This window comes from Balaenoptera musculus, chromosome 20 (genome assembly GCF_009873245.2).
Source record: "Balaenoptera musculus isolate JJ_BM4_2016_0621 chromosome 20, mBalMus1.pri.v3, whole genome shotgun sequence".
Taxonomy (NCBI): domain Eukaryota; kingdom Metazoa; phylum Chordata; class Mammalia; order Artiodactyla; family Balaenopteridae; genus Balaenoptera; species Balaenoptera musculus.
The window spans coordinates 38966628-38989399 of record NC_045804.1 but is presented as its reverse complement, the minus strand read 5'-3'; the positions used below and the strand labels follow the sequence as shown (position 1 = coordinate 38989399).

The window sequence follows — 22772 nt, the reverse complement described above, 5'->3', positions numbered from 1 at the left end:
AGGTACTAATTTTCATTTTCTGTCCTCAGTATCTGTGAACGGGTAACTCCTCGGCTATCTCATGCCAACTCAGCAGTGGTGCTTTCAGCAGTAAAAGTCCTAATGAAATTTCTAGAGTTGTTACCCAAGGACTCTGACTACTACAATATGCTGCTGAAGAAGTTGGCCCCTCCTCTTGTCACTTTGCTGTCTGGGGAGCCAGAGGTGCAGTACGTCGCCCTGAGGAACATCAACCTAATCGTCCAGAAAAGGTTGGGAAAAAATGAATTGGTGATTAAAGTGTTTGTAATTTTGAATTAAACTTAATAACATGAGTATTAAAGAGGACTGTGTTAAAACTCTGTTTAATGAAAGTGAAAATACTGTATGGTAGAGCAACTTGCCCAGGGTCAGGAGGCTAACAGTTGATTTTAGAGTGTTCCTACAATGAATGCCTGGTGTTGCTCTACAAATTAGTTTCTTTTCTGAAGGAACTCTTAGTTGTATGATAGCTAGTGTCTGCTTAATATGGCTCAGGCTGTAATTTAGATCAGGTTGTTGTTCTTCCAGTGGTTCTTCTTGGCAATATATACTTTGCCCCTTAAAAAGGATAAAAATAGTCTGCCAGATGGATCTGGTTAGAGGGGTGTAGAGGAAGTTTGTGAGTTTTTTTCCCTGGAGTGGAGTGTGTGAATGGAGAGCAGAGAAGCACAGGTTAGGTATTAATGCAGACTCAGAAGGATATATCAATATATGCCTCACCTTCCTTATCTTGTGTTTCTGTGTACCACAGGCCTGAAATCTTGAAGCAAGAGATCAAAGTTTTCTTTGTGAAGTACAATGATCCCATCTATGTGAAACTAGAGAAATTGGACATCATGATTCGTTTGGCATCCCAAGCCAACATTGCTCAGGTCAGACTTAAAGTAGATTCAAGTTAAGATCTAATAACTTAGATCTTAAGATCTGGCCTTCAGAAAAACCTAGGCCATGAAATTGCTGTTGGAGAATCCTTAATGATTGTTCGCTTCATGGATTTTTAACAGGTTCTGGCAGAACTGAAGGAGTATGCCACAGAGGTGGATGTCGACTTTGTGCGCAAAGCTGTGCGGGCCATTGGACGGTGTGCCATCAAGGTGGAGGCAAGTGTCCCATGGTGGTTGTGATCACGTTATGGGACTCTGGGTATTCTCTTCACCTCTTTCCTTAAAATACATTTTAAGTTTATCAAAATAATAAAGCACATTGTTAAAATATTAAAGAATTTTTAATGAAAAGCAGCTGTCCCGGTCCCTCTCTTTCCCGAGGGAATCATGTTTAACTCTGTTCCTAGTTTTAGTTATTTTGATTACTTCCATATCTCTAATATCCTTATGCTACTATTTATTGATTTACCAGTTGTAGACATTGTCTATTAACTTTCCGCTATGAGATAAGCAACTTAGTTCATATACTCCATCACTCCTACTTCTACCCTTCTGATCCCCTGTATAGTTATATCATGAGGTTTTTGTTCCTATATTATCTTTGTAAATTGAGATAATATAACTTTATTTCTTGTTCTATCAACTAGAGTCTTGCAAAGCTTACTGTGCGTATTATGCCTGTAAATATGTAGAGCCTACACAATCAAATGATTGTGTTTTCTTTCTTATACAGGCTTTTGTTTTTTCTGGAGTTCATAATGGCCTTTTTTTTTTTTTTAAATTTCATTGTGCCTTCATTGCACTCCTGTCTTCTTCCAGCTTTTCAAGCATAATATCAAATTTATAAAACTTTTCTTTTGTTCTAAACCCTTCTCTCTTCCAGTCCTCTGTCCTTCCAGTCCTTACTCCAGTCTGGGTGGTTGCTTTCTTGTCTTCTGCACAGCCGTCTTTCCATACAGCCTCCCTTCATTGCTGTTTCTTGTTATGGATACTTTTTCATAGCATTCCTTTTTTTGTGGTTGCAATAGTTTCTTAAATCTCTTGGGATGTGAATTACAGTTTTTGGTTTTGTTTCTGCAGTTTGAATTTAATTATCTGGAGTATTTTATGGTGATGGTTGCACATCTATATGTGATTTTTTAATTGAAGTGTATACCATACTTACAGTAAATTGATGCCTATTTATATTAAGAATGAGATGACAGAAAAGTTTTCAGGACTTCTGTGCACATAGGCAGGGCTGTCGACTAGCAGGTTTCTGCTTTAGGGCAGGGAGTTGATCTTTACTTGGCAGTTCTCTTGAAGAGCTTCTCTGTGGTCTTAGAGGGCAGATTGGTTCTAGCTTGGTTGCAGCCTTCCAGTAGGTATTAAGGGCTACAACTTACAATGCACTGCTTCATCAGTCACCAAACCTCTGTTGTTTTTCCTCATTCAGAAATTTGTTGCAATTAATGATGGCTTCTGTTCACAACAGTATTGTGGATTCAGAGCTCCATATTTGTTCTTACTACTTGACTATGTGCAATTCTGCTTTTTTTTTCTTTTGACATTTTATTTAATTATTTATTTATTTATTGGTTGCGTTGGGTCTTCATTGCTGCACGTGGGCTTTCTCTAGTTGCGGCGAGTGGGGGCTACTCTTCGTTGTGGTGCACGGGGGCTTCTCATTTCGGTGGCTTCTCTTGTTGCAGAGCACGGGCTCTAGGTGCGCGGGCCTCACTAGTTGCAGCATACGGGCTCAGTAGTTGTGGCTTGTGGGCTCTAGAGCACAGGCTCAGTAGTTGTGGTGCACAGGCTTAGTTGCTTCGCCGTATGTGGGATCTTCCTGGACCAGGGCTCCAACCCGTGTCCCCTGCATTGGCAAGCGGATTCTTAACCACTGCACCACCAGGGAAGTCCCTGTAATTCTACTTTGAGTCAGATTGGACCATATGATTTCACAAGGATAGTTAACTAAAATAATTTGTACAGTATGACCAGTGCTTCACAGGAACAGAAGGAAACAGATGCTGTGTCAGAGAAGTGTCTCTGAAAGCCAAATTCCTTATTGGCCTTCCTTGTTTTTATTTACTGAATGCTGCTTCATGTAGTTACCACTGATAAATCATTTAGTAGACTAGTTGTTATAGCAAGAAGTTAATTAATCCTGGTTTCTACTTCTGGTTCTGCCAGCTCAGTTGCTTCAGATACTTAATATATACTTTGTTGCTCCATTTGAGAAATGGGAAAATCTGTTTATTGGATCTTGATGTGTTACATCTTTTTTTTACTACCACACTTCTTAACTTACCACCACTACTTAACTTTTTTCTTTTTCTTTTCTCATTGTGGAATAGCCACCTACTTATGGTATTAATGCAGACAATTTTCAGAGCTATTTTGGTAGCAGAAGAGTCATTTTGTGCTTTTCACTGCCAGAATGTCATTGTCTTACTAACCTCTCTGACAGTGCTCTTGCAAAGAATCTCATCCCAAAGTTAAAGAGGTTTTTCTATCCCTGGAATTACTAGAAAGTGTTCTCAAAGCATCTAGATTCCTAGCAGCTGTTAGTGCCGTCTGTTATGACTAAATGGAAAAGTTATCCATCATCTTATGGAAGAGATGAACTTCTGGTGGCTCTCACTTCTTCCTTTGATTCAGGGTGCCCTGGTGGGAATATGAGAGTGTGTGGGGAATGAACTTCCTTTGGAAGCTTAAGATCAACCTTCAAGAATCCTGCCTTTTAGCTAGTGTTCTCTTATCTCCAGTTACCTGGATTTGCCTAAGAACTTTTCTTAGAACTGGTTAAATCATGAAAGTTATTAGTTGGAAAGAGTTGGCTAGTCCAGACACAGTTCAATTGGGGCAGGAGAGGCAGTGATTGCCTGTTTTTAACTAACCTATCCGTGGGACAAGGGCAACAACCAGCGAGGGAATTGTAATAGCCTTTCTCTGTACCTTCCAGACTGAGCTGCTGCTTTTCTCAGGGCATCTGACCCTTTTTTTTTAATATATAAATTTATTTATTTATTTATTTATGGCTGTGTTGGGTCTTCATTTCTGTGTGAGGGCCTTCCCCAGCTGCGGCAAGCGGGGGCCACTCTTCATTGCGGTGCGCGGGCCTCTCACTATCGCAGCCTCTCTTGTTGTGGAGCACAGGCTCCAGACACGCAGGCTCAGCAGTTGTGGCTCACGGGCCCAGTCGCTCCACGGCATGTGGGATCCTCCCAGACCAGGGCTCGAACCCGTGTGCCCTGCATTGGCAGGCAGATTCTCAACCACTGCGCCACCAGGGAAGCCCTGACCCTTTTTTAATGTGTAGTTGGTTTCAAAGATATGACAGATGAGAAAAAAAGAATTTTAGTTTAGTGCTTAGCTAAGATAACAGGGCCTATTGTAAAATTTGGGTGTTAAGAGTTGGAGTTGTTTTTTGGCATGACTGTAAGTACAGGTGTTTCCTTGTTGCTTTAAGTATCCTGAGGTGAAAAAAATGTATAATTTTATCATATTAAGTTGGTTAGGTTAAAGATTAAGCATAAGCCATTGAGTCAATAAATAACACTGAAAAAGCAATTTCATAGTACTGTTTTTTCAGTAACTTTTGCCTATTCATTTTTTTTTTTTAAACAAGCTTTCTGATGACATTTTATTTCATTAATTAATTAATTAATTAATTTTTGGCTGTGTTGGGTCTTCGTTTTTTTCTGTGCGAGGGCTTTCTCTAGCCGTGGCAAGCGGGGGCCACTCTTCATCACAGTGCGCGGGCCTCTCACCATCGCGGCCTCTCTTGTTGCGGAGCACAGGCTCCAGTCACGCAGGCTCAGTAGTTGTGGCTCACGGGCCTAGTTGCTCCGCGGCATGTGGGATCCTCCCAGACCAGGGCTCGAACCCGTGTCCCCTGCATTGGCAGGCAGACTCTCAACCACTGCGCCACCAGGGAAGCCCTGCCTATTCATTTTTGTTTGGTTGGTTTTTTTAATAGATTTTACTGTCCACCCCACCTCTAGCTTTATTGAGGTATGATTGACAGATTTAAAGCTGTATATATTACAGTGTATACCTGTTTCTTTAAGGAGGAAATAAACCCCTGCCCTCCTTTTCTTACAAATAAAATGATTTTATTTGTTTGCGAGATTTATTTATATGTTTGGTTTTGTTTGAGAGAGATTAAGTCACTAAGTTAAGGTATTCCTCACTTCCCAGTCTTCTGTTCTTTGGTGTTTACCATTTCTCATTTTTGTAGCTCAAGATAAGGTACTTACTTATGTCTTATACAAACAAAAAGCATATGTATTTACTACATAAAATCATAAAATAAGACAAATTAAAAGTAGAACACTCTGCTTTCTCCTACCCCTGTTCTATCCTCCCAGAGATGATGTGGACATGATTTTAAGTCTTTGTTTACATAGTCCTCCATAAACAGGTGTGTTTTTTACAAAAACGAGATCATTCTACAAATGCTATTTACTTATGTTTTGTATTCTGCTTTTTTTGCTTATTATACATGGACATTTTCCCATGTTACTGATCATATTTTACATCATTTTTAGTGGTTTGTAGACATAACTGTATGTGATTGCTTCATAATTATTTAGCCTTTCTCTTCCTGTATGGACCTTAAAGTTGTTTCTGCTCTTTTTCCAAATAATGGTTATAAGGAGGATCCTTGTAGCTAAATCTTTGATCTCTAGTTGAGGTGACATTTTTTTCATTACGCTTAGCCATTTGGAATTGCTTTTTCATGGAGTGTGTATCTTTTTTCAATGTGTTATCTTTTCCACATTGATTTTTTAAAGTCTTTTATAATTAACTAAAGGTATTAATTCATTTAATACCCCTTCATTTCATTAATAGTTATTTTCCCTATTATTTTCCTTTTGATTTCATTTGACTTCTTGATTCATAGAAGTTCGCATTTCCTTATGTAGTGAGTTCTATCCATTTTCTCTCAATGGTATCTTTTTTTAAAAAATAATAAATTTATTTATTTATTTATTTTGGGCTGCATTGGGTCTTCGTTGCTGTGTGTGGGCTTTCTCTAGTTGCGGAGAGTGGGGGCTACTCTTTGTCGCGGTGCGCCGGCTTCTCATTGCGGTGGCTTCTCTTGTTGCGGAGCATAGGCTCTAGGTGCTCGGGCTTCAGTAGTTGTGGCATGCAGGCTCAGTAGTTTTGGCTCGCGGGCTCTAGAGCACAGGCTCAGTAGTTGTGGTCACGGGCTTAGTTGCTCTGTGGCATGTGGGATCTTCCTGGACCAGGGCTCGAACCCGTGTCCCCTGCATTGGCAGTCGGATTCTTAACCACTGCGCCACCGGGGAAGTCCCTCTCCCAATGATCTCTTTAGTGGCACACCTAGAAAATTGTGCTTCACTTCAAAGTTATATAAAATTCACTTTTATTTTCTACTTTAATGGCAATGGTTTGGTTAAACATAAGAGTGTGGGGATCAAACACCAGAACAATTCATCCTTTCCTTACTGTTATGAAATGTTGCCTTTATCATATACTAAATTTTATATGTCTGTATGCCTTTTTCTGTTTCTGGACTTACTTTGTATATACAATGATTGGATATTTACTTTTGTTCCTCTGCCATACTGCTTTAATGGTGTTTTTAAAATTTAATCAAAAGCAACATAGGTGAGATGACAATTTGCTTGAAAATTACTATCCTAGACTTAAATGTTTTCGAATATTGATGCATCATGGGAGATGGCCTTTTGTTTATCTTTATTATAATAATGAAACTAAGGGTTCAGTAAATGTTAGCTTTCTATCAAGCCCTATGCTGAGTACTTTATTTGTATTATCTAATTTGATAATTTAACCCTTACATGCTTTATAATTTATCATAACTTTTATATTTAAAATTTCCCAACTGTTTTGCTGTTGTAATAACAGCACAGGAAATACTAGTTGAAAATGAATAAAATAGAATTCAAAAATGGGAAAACTACAATAATAAAAGAGAACAGAATCATCATATATATGACCTCATATAAATAACCTCAAGATGCAATTTTGTTTTCATTATATTGCTTGGTTTAAATTATAGTACCTTTAAAAGATTTTATTACAGAAATTTTTAGGTATACACTAAAGTAAAATTGATTAATGAGCTCTCATGTACCCATGTACCATCCATCTTGGACAAATATCAACACATTGCTGTTCCCATTTGATCTTCTCCCTCTCCCTCCCCCTTCAAGGGAGTGAGTTACTGTTATATTTTAATGCAGATCTCAGATATGATCTTATTAGAGTAGTCCAATGTGTATGTCTAATAGATAAGATCCTCTAAAAAAAAAAATTGTCATTATATAGTTACCATACTCAACAAACAGTAACTCTTAATCTCATTGAATACCTAGTCCATGCTCAGTTTTCCCTAATTGTGTCTAAATGTCTTCTTACAGTTGCCTTGTTCAAATCAAAATCTAAACAAGAACTAGCTATACATTACATTTAGTTAATATGTCTCTTAAGTCTTTACTTATTTATTTGGGTGCCATTTATTGAAAGGACTAGATCATTAGGCTTGTAGAATTTTCCAGAGTCTAGATTTGGCTGATAGTATTTTAGTGATGTTGTTTATCTCATTCCTTCATCCCCTTTAGACAATTAAATCTAGAGGCTTGGTAATATTCATGTTCAGTGTTTTTGGCAAGAATACCTCTTAGATGCTGCTGTGTATTTCCTATTGCATCTTATCAGGAGGCATATAATGGAATGACCCATCATAATACATTGTAATATATGATAAATCAGTCCTTGGTTTTTAGGATCTCTCTTCTGGAACCCTTCTTTTAAAAACTATGACTTACTGTTTCAATACATTAGTTTTGTCACTTGTATTCTTCCGTATTCCCTTCATTAATAAAAGACTAATAGATTAAATTCTATTTTATAGATGAACCATAGGCTGTGGAAAATTGCAGTTTATCTAAGGCCATAGACTTTCAGTTATATAGCCCAGAAGATGGCAGATTTTTCTTAGAGTTTTGTGAGTCACAGATAACTTTGAAAATATAATGAAAACTGTAAACCTTCTCCCAGGAACATATGCTTGTGTGCACAAATGAAATTTGGCAGTTTCATTTCAAGAGGTTTAAAGATGCCTTCTGTCTGTGCTCATTCATGAACTGCAGATAAAGACCTCCTACCTTGGCTTATTCTTTCATTCTTATTCTTTCCTCCTACCTTGACTTATGCTTTCTTCTCATTTCTGTCATCCTGGCTATCCAAGATGATTTTTTTCACTTGAACTGTTTCTTGTAATGAGTAAAATTTGGAGTATATCTAGAACTTCTGTATATCTCCATCAGATAACCCAGCCTCTAGTATAGGGTGGTCAAATTAAGTGCCTCATCTTTTAGTCTAGTTCAGTTGATACACCTGAATGTTCCAAAAAAATATTTTTTATGTTGAGGTTGTGTTATTGGATAGATCATCTGACTTCTCATTATGTTCCTCTTTGCAGCAGTCTGCAGAGCGCTGTGTAAGCACATTGCTTGATCTCATCCAAACCAAAGTAAATTATGTGGTCCAAGAGGCGATTGTGGTCATCAGGGATATCTTCCGCAAATACCCCAACAAGTATGTCCAAATACTTCTGCCCTTCTTCCTCAGATCATTTAGGAAATGTTTAAGTAAGGCACTTTGAGGTTGGCTAGGTAAGAATTAGTCTTTGTAAAGTAACTGGTCATAATTGAATACTTTATTAAAAATCAGAAGCATATAAGTTGGTTAGCACAAGGATTAAAATCTGATTTTTCACCCTGCTTTATCACTTTTAGAAGAATTGAAGCTCTGTCTGAATATGCATTGTCAATTGGCATATATTAAAGTTAGCCAGATTCTTTGGTGACGAAGTTACTATTAAATAAGGATACCCGTATATTCCAGGTTGTCTGGGCATAATCCATTTTACACCTCTTACCAGGCATAATTAATAATTGTGTCCCTTTTCACTCTCAGAAACGTCTCAGTTTGAACAATAAATTATATGGTCACCTTATTGTAAAAGCCAGGGAGGTGACAGCTTCACTATTCACTTAGTATGTTACCTAGTACTTGTAGAAAATTATAGAACATAATTACTATATGTTTTTATAGAACATAATTACTATATGTTACTATATAGCAACAATAAATTGTCAGAGTTTCAGGCTTTTTCTGAAGTATTGTAGCTGCTTCCATTAAGATATACAAAATCTACATTTTCACTCCACAAAAATTTTCACATTGAAGCCTCTTAGTTATGAAACAAAAATACTTTTTCAGATTTGCTTTTGAAGGCAAACAATTAAGGAATCTGAAAGAGTGAAATAAGAGCAGATCTTATAAGCATCCTAAATCTCATTTTACCTTATAATCATAGAGATGAACTGTACTAAGGCTTCTGATTATCGTTAAAGATAATGTGAGGGGCTTCCCTGGTGGCGCAGTGGTTGAGAGTCTGCCTGCTAATGCAGCGGACATGGGTTCGAGCCCTGGTCTGGGAAGATCCCACATGCCACGGAGCAACTAGGCCCGTGAGCCACAACTGCTGAGCCTGCGCGTCTGGAGCCTGTGCTCCGCAACGAGAGAGGCCGCGATAGTGAGAGGCCCGCGCATCGCGATGAAGAGTGGGCCCCGCTTGCCACAATTAGAGAAAGCCCTCGCACAGAAACGACGACCCAACACAGCCAAAAATAAATAAATTAATTAATTAATAAAACCAAGTAGCTGGAACAAAAGATTGCTATAAAAAAAAAAAAAAGATAATGTGAAATGAAGTGACTTGCAGTTAGTTAGCTTAGTGGTGGACTCAGAATTAGAAGAAATATTTTAATAAGGTAGTGGTTTATTAAGCATTATATATACTATATATATTTATTTGTTTATTTATTTATTTATTTTTAATTCTAGAAATGGTATTTTTGGAAAAAGAATCATATAATTTTACCACTCTCCCAGGAAAGAGGAGGGTTGGGTTTCTAAACTTCTTGATTAAGTGTGGAGGTGTATATCTTAATATGCTTGGTAAAGAAATGTGTCCATTTCTGGTTTGTATTACTGAGGGATTATGATAGTTTAATTTTCAGAAAACATTATCGAGAACCTGGTTTAATCAGTGGAAATAGGGCAAACAATTAAGTGTATTATTCAGTTGTCCATATCTCATTTATTATCCAATTTCATTCTGATGTTTAAAACTACATTAGCCAAGGAGATGGATTTAACATGGTAAAGAATGAGAGCTATAGACCTGTAAAAATAAATACTTGAATTGCTTATTTCTTTAGAGAAACACGTCATTAGTGTGGGTGCCTTGGGAGGAAGGAACATAAAGATCTCTACAGAAAGCAGAGATAGGTGGATAAGAGACAGAATTACTGTTTCTGGATGCTATTGTTGTCTGACTCCATTTTCCTAATAGTAAAGTGGAATTTCTGTTCCTCTACGATGAAGGTAAAATGAAGTAATAGGAAAATTCTCTGATCTAGTTATGAGAAAGACTGTGAGAAATGTAAGGTAGTGGTATTATCTTACACCATAGGTTAGTTTTTCCTTGTGAAAAGAATATCTGATAAGCTTTTATAAAGATTTATGGTCTAGTTATTAAAACATAATTGAAGGAAAATTGAAGGCATTTATAATTTTCTGGCTTTAAAGCCTGTACATTCTCTTGACTAAAAGTCTTTGTAGTTTGGTGGTGGTTTAGGGTACCTTGTCCATGGTTTTTTGCTTTTAGGCTTCATTGTTAAATACACTTCTCAGTTTTGCCTTCAGTAACCGTAGTCCATTTTGTTTTATCAGATATGAAAGTATCATTGCCACTTTGTGTGAGAACTTAGACTCACTGGATGAGCCAGATGCTCGAGCAGCTATGATTTGGATTGTGGGAGAATATGCTGAAAGAATTGACAATGCAGATGAGTTACTAGAGAGCTTCCTGGAAGGTTTTCATGATGAAAGCACCCAGGTAAGTTCCCATCTATATCTATGTATTGGATGTTTTGGGGACGATTTCAGGAAAGGTAAAGGTTAGGCAGTTTCGTGGGTGCGAATTTATATACACATATAGTATGTTCATTTTTCTCCCAAAAGGGGTGACCTTTTTCAGTTGTGCTAACTTCTGTTGGAACAAGCCTGCCTAATTTAGACAATGGTTCTCAAACTTTAATGAGCCTTAGAAGCACCTAAGCACTGGTGTTTAACCTGTGTTAAAGGACAGGTTGCTGGGCCCCACCCCTAGAGTTTCTGAGTCAGTAGGTCTGAGATGGGCCTAAGCATGTTCATTTCTTACAAGGTTGAGGGTGGTGTTGCTATTGCTGCTGCTGGTCCAGAACCGCACTTTGACAACTACTGACTTAGAGCAGTAGTTATTACTTTTTCATTTTCTGTCACCTAAAGATGATTACCCATTACTGTTAGTAATGGTTGTGGCTCAGTTGCAGCTGGGGTTTTTGTCTGGGGTGAAGGCTGGCATGTGCAGTTTGAAAAGATTCTTTGTGGGTGGTTAGACTCCTTCCCATCTTCTGTCTGTCTTCTACCAAAACTGAGAGACCTTCGAGTCAAAGGCCCAGAGAAGCAGATAAATTATTAAACCTTTTTCCCCGGCATTTGTACTCACTGCAAATTGTTCATGTGTGTAATCTATCATAGTAATTTTAATAGGCCCTACAAGGAACATATACCAGCCAGTAGTTTCATGGTTCGGCAGGCGACTCTTTTTTTTTTTTTTTTTTAATTATTATTTTTAAAATTTTATTCTTTTTTTTTTTAATAGATTTGTTTTATTTATTTATTTATCTATTTTTGGCTGTATTGGGTCTTCCGTTGCTGTGCGCGGGCTTTCTCTAGTTACCGCGAGCAGGGGCCACTCTTCGTTGCGGTGCGAGGGCTTCTCATTGTGGTGGCTTCTCTTGTTGTGGAGCACAGGCTCTAGGCGTGCAGGCTTCAGTAGTTGTGGCACATGGGCTTAGTTGCTCCACGGCATGTGGGATCTTCCTGGACCAGGGCTCAAACCCGTGTCCCCTGCATTGGCAGGCGGATTCTTAACCACTGCGCCACCAGGGAAGCCCTAGCATGCCACTCTTAATTGGTTGTGATCTGGCATAATTCTACTGTCTTGGCTCTTGCCTCAGTATGATAAATGATTCCCTAATTCCCTAGAAGTTGTAGCTTTTGGTGGAAGTAAATAATAAAGAATTTGGTCAGGAACCAGTTTTATTGCCATCAGTATGTTAGCATGTACTTTAAGAAATACAGGTGATTATCTGGGCCAGAAACAAACCAGCAGTTTTTGATGCCAAAAAGTTCAATTTGGAGATAGGAGGCTAGTGAGTTTTCAGTTGATGAAAACCTTTTACTGCTATTGTTGATATTGGCTGAGTTTTAACCTTTGTTTCTTAATCAAAATCAGAAAGACCTCATAGTAAGTCATATTTGGGAAAATACCACTTTGGAATTCATGGTGTGGAATAATGCAAATGCCTTTCACTACCTATTACATTACATTTGCTTAGGTACAGCTCACTCTGCTTACTGCCATAGTGAAGCTGTTTCTCAAGAAACCATCAGAAACGCAGGAGCTGGTACAGCAGGTCTTGAGTTTGGCAACACAGGTAAGAAATCTGAAAAAAGCATGGAGTTGATTTGTCTTGCTTTAAATTCTAGGAAATTGTGTAACTTCTCCCAAGAAGGTTCATTTGCAGAGATTTTAAACGGAAGGACTGCAGTCTTTAGATTCTGTTAAAAAAAATAAAAACAGTGCCTCTTTTACATATTCTACTGAATTAGAACTGGTTGTATGGCTTGTAAATGAATTGACTGACTCCAGTTTTAATGATAATTCATGAAAATTGAACTTAGACTCTTTAGTGTTAATGAAGGACATGACTTTGTGAAAATGACATTGAGTCTCACAGTATCTCCTTCTGGGGACTTAATTTCAGCTTTCAAATGAAAGTACCCTGTAGAGATGGTAAATGCTTTGATAAATATCTCGTGTGCTGTTCTACCTTCTAGACAAGTTGCCTTTCTCTTTAAGTAATTTTAAAGTGCTAATGCTGCTTCCTTAATTATTTAGTATTTTTGGTCCTTTTAGGGAGGGTTCTGATTTCAGGAATGTGGCAACCAGCTGGATACACAGAAATCAAAGTAATTGCTTTTTCTGATGTAACTAGTATAATGATCAGTCCATCATGATCCAGTAATGTTCTTAATTGAATTTGAGAACAGGCTGGCTTTAGCAGGCTGTCAAGAGTTACGATGTGTGTTTACACATGGAATGTGATTCAGATATTCAATTTACCATTTTCCTCTTTCATCTCTTTATAGTTGTATATTAACAAAATTTGAACTCTTTTATAGTTCTTTAACCTAGTTCTGAGCTGTCATCTTTCCTTTTTTTTTTTTTGCTCTGGAGAGCTTTATTTCATATCAATAATGAGCACAATTGGAGGACTAAATATGGTAAATCCTGTAATTAATTAGTACAGTTGGGGTGTGCACTTAGTACACTTCTTGAAACCCAGTTCCAAACTGAGACCACAAATGTGAACCTTGAATAGTTGGCAATACATCATCTGTTAAGTGGTCAAAGCGCATCATTTGGTACATGATAAATGCAAAGTTCTTCTTTCCTCTGACAGTATTTAATTTTAGAAATGCCAGGAATCCATTTTAAGGAAAAGAAGTTTGACAGGCAGATAAGGCATTTGAATACTTAATGGAATACTATAAAGCAGACAACATAATTAAATTGTTTATAGAATATGCTATACAACTCTGAAAAAAAATACAGCCAAGAAAACTGCTAGAGTCAAAGGCTATTTTCTGACACTTGATTCAAGTACAGATGTTTTACAATCAATGAACTCAAATGTGAAGAAGACCGGAAACTAAAAATTAAGGTAATTGTCTTGTCTGATTACTGATACACGTAAACATTACTGAGAATTATCGCTTGATTATCTTTTAAGAAGCAGTTGACCAACAGTAGTTGAGTTAAAGGATGTCAGAAAATTCACTTCACAGAAAATTGAGGTGTCCCACTCCACCCCTTGTACCTCAGTTTTCTCCATTTCTCCAACAAATAATGAATGAACTTTTTTAATGTGCTATTTCCCCAAGTCTCTAAACCTTCACTTGACCCCATTATGGTTAGTGTGAAGAAGCATCCATATGAGTATGTGGAGTCAAGGGCAGGCCATGGCTCACCATCTGTCCATGAAAAGTGGACTGGGAGGTTGTCATCACTGATGAGGCGTGTCTTGGCACTAAGAGCAGAAATTGGTCATCTTCTGAATCAAAGTAGTTTAGGTTAGATGTTAATTTTCACGTTAATGTTTAATAGGTCATCTACAGGGGGCCATTTTGAATAGAAATTGCCCCTTCTTAATTATGTAGTGCTTATTACAGACTCTGTAGGGTGATTGCCATTAAATTAGCCATGTATTTGACTTCATCTTAGGGCCTTGAAGTTCATTTCTGTCTTTTGCTACAGGCCCTGGAGCCTCTCTGCTTTGTATGAAAGAAAGAGCTCTGTATAAATTAACCAGATTCAAAGAAGTCTTGTGTTTATTCTAGATGGTAATATAGTAAACTTGATTTTAACGAGGCCTATGTACTAACACTTCAGAAAACTCCCTAAACACAGATAAATACATATTTATAGTCTCTTAGCTTTCTCAGAAATCTCATTTTCTTCAAGAATCATGGGATTTCTGTTTATTAAAGTATCCCAAATTTTTTACTCTCCCCTGACGGCCACGTTTCAAAGCGTCAGCAATATTTGGCCCTCCGTGAAAGTTACCACAAGAAGTAGAAAATAAGAAGGAAAGAGAAAAAGTAGAGATGGGAGTGCTGGGTGGTGACCTAGAATCACTCAGCAGGTAAGAGACTGTCTCGGCTTACATTGTGTGACAGATTCATGCCTCAGCCAAACTGAAGATTCTGTGTTTATGTATGTGTGGAATAGTCAAAATCATCTTAACTGCTGAGAGGCCACTTGACATTCATCCACATTGGAAAATAGATACACCTTTCCTATTATTAATTTTACATCTTTTAAAATTTATTTTTTAGAGCTCTTTGAAGTGTTTTTTGTAAAACTTCCCTTTGCCTGAAGCAAAGCAATTTCCATAACCATCAAGGCAATGGTTATTTAATATTATCTATATTGAGCATTCTAGATTTCCTAGTCTAGACCCTTGATTACCCATTTGTATCTCTGTTAAGATGGAGTCAGAACAGTTTTCTAAAAAGAATCTTGGCTTTGCTCCTTCTCTACTCACTTTTTAAATTTAATTATTTATTTATTTACTTTTGGCTGCATCGGGTCTTAGTTGCTGCACGCGGGCTTTGTCTAGTTGCGGCGAGCTGGGGCTACTCTTCGTTGCGGTGCACAGGCTTCTCATTGCGGTGGCTTCTCTTGTTGCGGAGCACGGGCTCTAGGCGCACGGGCTTCAGTAGTTGTGGCACGTGGGCTTCAGTAGTTGTGGCACATGGGCTTAGTTGCTCTGCGACATGTGGGATCTTCCCAGACCAGGGCTCAAACCCGTGTCCCCTGCATTGGCAGGCAGATTCTTAACCACCGTGCCACCAGGGAAGTCCTGTCTACTCACTTCTGAATAGATGAGGCTAGCCTCATAATCAAGTGAGTGTCTTTGGTAGATTCCATTGTATTCACAGGTTCTGAACCCTGCCTTCATCTCCATTGTCTCTTAAGGCCTCTGTATCTGTATTTAACAGGCAGCATAGGAGAGCTGTGTTTTAGGTTCTTGTCAGAGTTCAAACTCACTCTTATTACAGTATTTGCCTGAGATAAAGTGTTTAGGGAGGATTCCCTATGTTCTTATAGATGTTGAAATTTACCACTGAATCAAGCCAGATGAGTAGAGAGCTGGGGATCTAGACTGCATTGTATTTGACCCTTATTAGAATTGTTTTTACTGAATTACACTAATATCGTCCTGTAGTAAGGGTTGTCATGAGATACTATCCTCTTTAGATCTGTTATGAAAGTATTTATTCCATTATATATTTTTTTCTTTATGAAACCCCATAAACAAATTCCTAACCAGTTTTGGATTCTCTTGTGCATTAGTGTGTAATTAACTGCCCCTCTGAATGGCTTATCTGACTAGACTTGTTTTTCATATCAGATGTTTGAAACCTTAGAATCAAATTTAAGGATCTCCTGTAGAAAATGTGTGGGTCATTGTGGCTTGCATTTTTCTGCCTTTGCTTCTAATTTATGTTCTCTAGCCTTAGATGTATTTTTATAGGCTTTGCTAAATCCTTTTCTAGAACAGGGCAGGGTATAAATAAACCATCAGACGTTCCTAATTCTAGATTTTCTGTATAAGGACTAATAGAGAATCTTAGTAACAACAATCATCTGTATAGTGCTTACTATGTGCCAGGCTTTCAGTAAGGGTTAATACTGTTACTCTTCCCATTTTATAGGTGAGGAAACTGAGACATAGAGAGGCCGGCCCAGTTAGTATCGGGTGGAACTAGGACTCAAACCCAAGTAGCCTGGCTCCAGAGTCTTTGCCCTTTTCTACTCTGTTAATGCTGCTTCTCAAGTCTGAAAGTTAAGAATGACTTTTGAGAATATGCATTCCCTGTCTTCCCTGCCTGAAGCATTGTTGTGCATAAGCCAGTATAAATAAGTGAACTTAGAGGTTTTAAGATTATTGTGGATGATTATTTCATATTTGGCTATAAATAATTAATAAACAGTTTCTCTAGACTGGCCTTTTCTGTCCAGTTAATGAAATCTGAGGCATTAGCATAATAGAATAAGCACATTTATATAAGTCTTTTCCACTGGAATTTTCCTCTGGAATTTCTTTCTGAAGTTCGTGAAATAAGAACCTAATTTAATATTTATGTTACCAGCCATAAATATTTAAGTTGAGGGCAGCATGATCTGCTGAGTTATGTTAATTTGAATTGGGTGGTGGGGTTCTGTTTCTGCTACATCCACTGGTTCAGGACGTGACTGGGCAAATTTCTCTGTCATACTACTGTTCTGTCTTTATAGTAGACTTAATCCTATTGTTTATTTATTCTGAGAATTCAGTGAAGGATATGTGAAATCTTTGTGCTTCTAATTTTAAATAAAATGGTGGTATAATTAGAAATATTATTAGGGGAAAAGAAAACCAACCCTTGAATCCATGGCTTTATTTCAAAGATTTGTCTTTTTCGCTTTGATAGTTTTAGAGGAATTAGTAAAGAATACACATAAAAGTGTCCAAACTTTAGTAATTACTCTTTTTAGTACATGGAAAAGAAGTCTTCACCTTAGTTTTTCCATCTGTGAACTAGAGACCGTCATCATCAAAATCACCTGTGCTGCTTGTTAAAAATAAAAGTTCCTGGGCCCCACTTCTGACATAATGAATCAGAAACTCTGGAATCTTCACTTTCAGTGGCTTTCCTGGTGTGTTAAAATGTTGATGCACATTATAGTTTGAGAATTACTGTTTCAGAGCTTGCCTGGTAAGAATTGTTTTGGAAGCTCTCAAATTTTTGGAAATACACTATTTTCTTGAGATCCTTACGGGGGCCTATCAGACTAGCAGTACAATAGATCCGAAACCAAATTTTCTGAGTCACCAAACACATAATGGCACCTTAAAGTCATAAAAAGTTTCTATTTTCTTGTCATTAGCCTTGTCTGGGCCTGATTTATCGTGGTCTCCATGTGAATAGTGAGGCAGTGAAAGCCAGCTGATAGTAGTCCTAACAGGTCACCCCTCAGGATAACTGAGTTTGGACAGTGGAGATCCTTGCCCACTCTTCACTTCCAGTCCTGGAAAATTTGCATTTTCTCATTTCTCATAGGACTAAATTTTTAAGTCAGTGTCTGTTAAGATTTACAGTACATATACCCTTTGATCCAGTGATTCTATCTCCAGAAGTTTGTCCTGTTGCAGTGTTTTGAATTTGTGGGGGGACTCAAGCTTTTTTCACAGAAGTATATATTTTGTGAATCCCCACAGGAATTTTTTTTTTGGCGATTTGGTTAAATATGTACCGGCTATATGAGAGAAATAATTTGAAGTAAAAAAAAAATAATTTTGATAAGTATATTACTAAGCTGTATTATATAGTTTATTTTAATATGTTTAACAACTTTACTACTATATAAAGGCAAATTAAGTTTTCCCAGTTAAGTGATGTGTAGTGTTCATTTTCATTGTGTAATAAAAAGCATAGTCTACAAATTTTAAATGACATGCTTTGGGGACTGAATATACAGATTAAAATTTAACTTTAATTTAAATATCAATAAAAGCTGGGCAGAGGATTGCTTTCCTGATATGATACTTGGAGAAACTTATATTCTGCTCTTTTAAAAAATCAACTTGTTTATGTTTCATAATATTCAAGCTTTGTTTCCGAATGAAAATCTAAGTGAGGAGGTTTCAGGCTGCTATTTATAAACACTTCCTCAGGAGCAAATTAGCCCCCCTCCCAAGAAGCAACAAAACAAACTCATTTAAATTGGATAGTATCACTGTTTCCTTTTTTTAACCCTGGCATTTCAAATACTACAAACATTTTGATATAAATAATACATGTATATGTGCATTTCTATTAGAATAATGTAACCTATGAATGTGATAAAGATTATCTTGAGGTAAAATTTACCATTTTTATACTGTATTAGCTTGTATCTCAGTGTTCTTTATGCTTTTTTGTTTTTAACCAGCACTCCATTTTGAGTGCAAATTAAATAATACATGATTAAGAAAATCTATGTAAAACCATCAGGGTCACTTCCGGTATTGAGCTGAATGATACATGCCTTAAATGGCTAAATTATAAACCAGTTCATCTGCTTATGTAGAAACTCATGGGAAAAACCCTGGCCTAGTTTAAAGAAAATATTTTTGTATGTGTTTTAAATACAGAAATTGAAATGGGACTGATTGTTGCCTTTAATAACATGATACCACTGGAACAATTCATGCATGAATGAATGCCACTATATAGACATTCTGAGAGGTGGATACCAGGATATTTATTGCCACTTTGTAATGATTGCAAAAATAAATGGTAGGAAGGAGGGAGAAAGAGGCAGCAGTCTAAATGTTCATCAGTAGGACACTAGTAAATAATGATGCAGTGCTGCATATACAGTGGAAAATGCCAGCTGTATGTGCCAATATGGAAAGCAGCTTGAGGAGCAGTATATATACTATGAAACTGGTTTTGTATAAAATAAATATATGTATGTGTGGGAGCTCTCTGGTAAGATATATAGTGCACTGTTAATATGGCTATTTTGGGGATGGGGAGTTAAGGTGGGGTAGGGTTGGATGATAGGGGGAGACTTATTGTTATATTATACATTTCTGAATTGTGATGTGTCATTGATAATAAATTTTTCTTAGCCATGACCATGTATAAAATTATTTTTAAACAGCCACAAAAAAAAACGAGACCACTAAATTCAAGTGTCACCCGTTTTAGAAGCACTTAGTTATGTGCTCTCTTTAACAGTTTTTTTTATTATTTAGGTAATAGTACCTCTCATACTATATTGTAATAATTAGCTTATTGAAGTCAGGCACTGAGCTGAGCTCATTGAAGTCAGACACTGTGTTGTTGTCTCTTTATTTCCAGGGCCTAGCCAGTGTCTCCATAGGAGATACTTAATAAATATTTGAATGAAGAAAGAAGGTATGGGTGAAATATATGTAAGATGTGTTTCATGAATAATCCTGCTAATATTAAAGCAGTTAAAAACATTATTTTTATGTCCTGAGGCCATCATAAGCAGTTGATTTTTACTGGCTTAAACTTTATTTTCCTTTTCCCAACTTCATTTTGAATTTGAGTCTTAGAACTAACCCACTTCAATTTATATTTAAATTCTTTGAAACATTAGAGATTACAGAATTATGACTATATTAACAATATATGGAGTCTAAATATCTTCTTAACGGCCAACTCTACGTAAATCACTTCAGCATTGCCTTGATAATAAATCCAGCAGTTTGGCTTTCTGTATGGAGAAAGGTTACATTTAAACCTTCTTGCCATTGCCTTTTCATTAGGATTCTGATAATCCTGACCTTCGAGACCGAGGCTATATTTATTGGCGCCTTCTCTCAACTGATCCTGTCACAGCCAAAGAAGTAGTCTTGTCTGAGAAGCCACTGATCTCTGAGGAGACAGATCTTATTGAGCCAACTCTGTTGGATGAGCTCATCTGCCACATTGGTTCTTTGGCCTCAGTATACCATAAGCCGCCCAATGCTTTTGTGGAAGGAAGTCATGGAATCCATCGCAAACACTTGCCAATACATCATGGGAGGTAAGCAGGTAAACTAGGTTTGAGTGAGAAGTGATTCTCTGTTTAGACGAAGTTGGTCTTCCTCAAGCTTTTATAGCCTAGAAAAATTTGCTATGCATTTGGCAAACCTACTCTACTGCCCTGGAGGCTTCATCTGAATACTAGTGACCACACACAATGGGTTAAAAGGCCCCTCTGTGTTCTAATCTCAGGGTAGGTAAGGTTATGCCTTTAGAAAATTGTGGTGAAGATTTTCTAAATGGATAAAGTTTGAAAGTTGCTTAAGTCTCCAGAAAGATGAGGCTAGAAAATTTCCCAGAGTTGAAAACTTGGTAAAAAGCCTGTACAGGCATACCACAAGATAGTGCACTTCAGTTCCAGACCACTGCGATGAAGTGTCATGAATTTTTTTGTTGTTATTTTTTCAGTGCATATAAAAGTTATGTCTATACTATACTGTAGTCTATTAAATGTGCAATAGTATTATGTCTTAAAAAAAAGTCTACATACCTTAATTTAAAAATACTGTATTGCTAAAAAATACTTATCATCATCTGACAATGCAGGGTTGCCACAAACTTTGAATTTGTAAAGACTGCAATATCTGCAAAGTGCAATAAAATGAGGTCCGCCCATGTATACATTTAGCTATTTTTATCCTTTACTGTAACTTTGGTTCAAGCTTATGGATGAAGTTAGCAGATACTGCTTCTCTTATGCTGTAAAGCTAGCTGTTAATGAAATAATGTTTGCAGGATTGTTTTATAAGAGCAGCCTAGATTCTGTGTAGACATAGTTGTTCAGTTGCCTGTACCTTTTTTACCAGAATAAATTGCTCCATATCAGTAAGGAAATGCTATTATGAACAGACTGTCAGGTAACATGGAACTCTTGCTTTATAGATAACCTTAAAATTTTAATTTGGGAGGAGCAGTACTCTAATAAACTCTTATAATGGGTATCTTGGAATCTTTTCAGAATCTCCTTCCTTCATTAATTATAATAAACCTCAAATCTAAGTAGAATTTATCTCTGAGTGTTCAGAGTATCTGCACTTCCACCGTTTATGAGTGTCTCATATTGTCTAATATATATTGCTGTTTAAGTGGTTCATGAATAGCCAGAGTGTAGGATTTATTGCTTTACAAATTAGTGTAGTCAACGTTTATAATACTGTAGCTCTGTTTTAACAGACTATGGACACAGATAAACAAAAAGAAAAGGGCAGTACCCAAGAAAATGATTATTAATCTTTCATTAGCCCTTGAGTTGAATCTTTGGTTTTAGGGCAGTGCTGTGATTTTCACCCAAAGGAAACTTGTGGTTTCATGAGAATCAGGCCTCGTTACAGCGTGTTTGACCTCATAGGCAAGCATATTTAACATTTGCTAGATATGACCATTTAACTTCTAAGTACATCTCCCAGTCTGTGCTTCAAGTTTTGATAAATAGATACGGACTTTCTGTTGTTTGCCATTTAAATTACCTTTCTCCTGATAACTTTGACCCTCAAATGGGATGGGGAAAGTGAAACAAATCAACAAACAAAAACAACTCTTCCTAGAACACAAAGAGAGAACCAATATTTGAACTATGTAAAAAGAAGCACAGTCTCTTACCTAAAGTCTTTATCAGATTAATAGCCTTCAATTTGTTACCTTCACAATTCCTTATGTGGTTCCTTTTTGGATGACCTTTTTGTCCATTTGTGCTTGTTTTTTGTTTTTAAAAAAGAAACACAAGTGCAGAAAAATCCCCTTTGAAATAAATATGGGTATGTTGCCGCAATGGCATGTCTGTAAGAGTACTGACATCACCTAGCTTTCTTCTGCGTCCTAAAGGCAATAAGTGATATGCCTCTGACATGAAATACATTTGCACCATAAAACCTTAGAGGCTTAAAAATGCTTACTTCATGAGGTCTTTTAAAATCACTTGGGAAAGGGAAAAGTGCTTTTTAGTTGAGTATTGCTTACTATACTTGTCAGCTGCTCTGTGGGCGTGAGATGGTAAATAGTTGTCTAACTTGGAAATATCTCACCTTTTAAAAATACTGCTTTGATGACAGTTTTATGCAGTTATTTCCCATGCCTTCACAATGGGGAAAGATTTTCATGTTAGTTTTCTTGTGTCTTCCGTTTAGAAAAAATACATAATAATGATTTATCATGTTCTTAATTTGTAGAAGCTGTAAGATCATTTACTTCTTTTCATCTAACTCACTTTTGTCTTCTCATAATACTCTTACCTGTCTATTAGAGTGGAGGAAAATATGTGCCTATTCTGCCTTCTATTTAAAGGTGCTGATAAATCCATGTGTTTTGTCACATTTCCCAAACGGTACATGTTGAGAGATGATAGAATTTCATGGGCAGAGGATACCCTTTATGGAGATTTCATATATTTCTTGCTAGGTGTATATGAAATTGTTTCCCCTTTTGACTTCCTTATTAATTTTTGGCTTTATTTGTACCCACCCTCTCCCCAATCTAGATACGTCTCCTTTTGGCTTCCTTGACACTTTTTCCTCCTAAGTCCTCTTTTTTTTAGATTGTTTTTCTCTCTTTAATCTTTGCAGT

The 22772-nt window shown here is 37.0% G+C and overlaps 1 protein-coding gene across 3 annotated transcripts in view; it reads left to right on the top strand.

Moving 5' to 3' along the window:
• AP2B1 (adaptor related protein complex 2 subunit beta 1) overlaps positions 1-22772 on the top strand; it is a 127293-nt gene that overhangs the window by 42085 nt on the left and 62436 nt on the right. For all 3 annotated transcript variants that reach the window (XM_036835847.1, XM_036835846.1, XM_036835845.1), the window contains exons 7-13: positions 30-251; positions 773-893; positions 1026-1121; positions 8365-8480; positions 10686-10851; positions 12398-12496; positions 19955-20214. In XM_036835847.1, the coding sequence (XP_036691742.1) occupies positions 30-251; positions 773-893; positions 1026-1121; positions 8365-8480; positions 10686-10851; positions 12398-12496; positions 19955-20214 (1080 nt within the window). The remainder of the gene's footprint in view (positions 1-29; positions 252-772; positions 894-1025; positions 1122-8364; positions 8481-10685; positions 10852-12397; positions 12497-19954; positions 20215-22772) is intronic.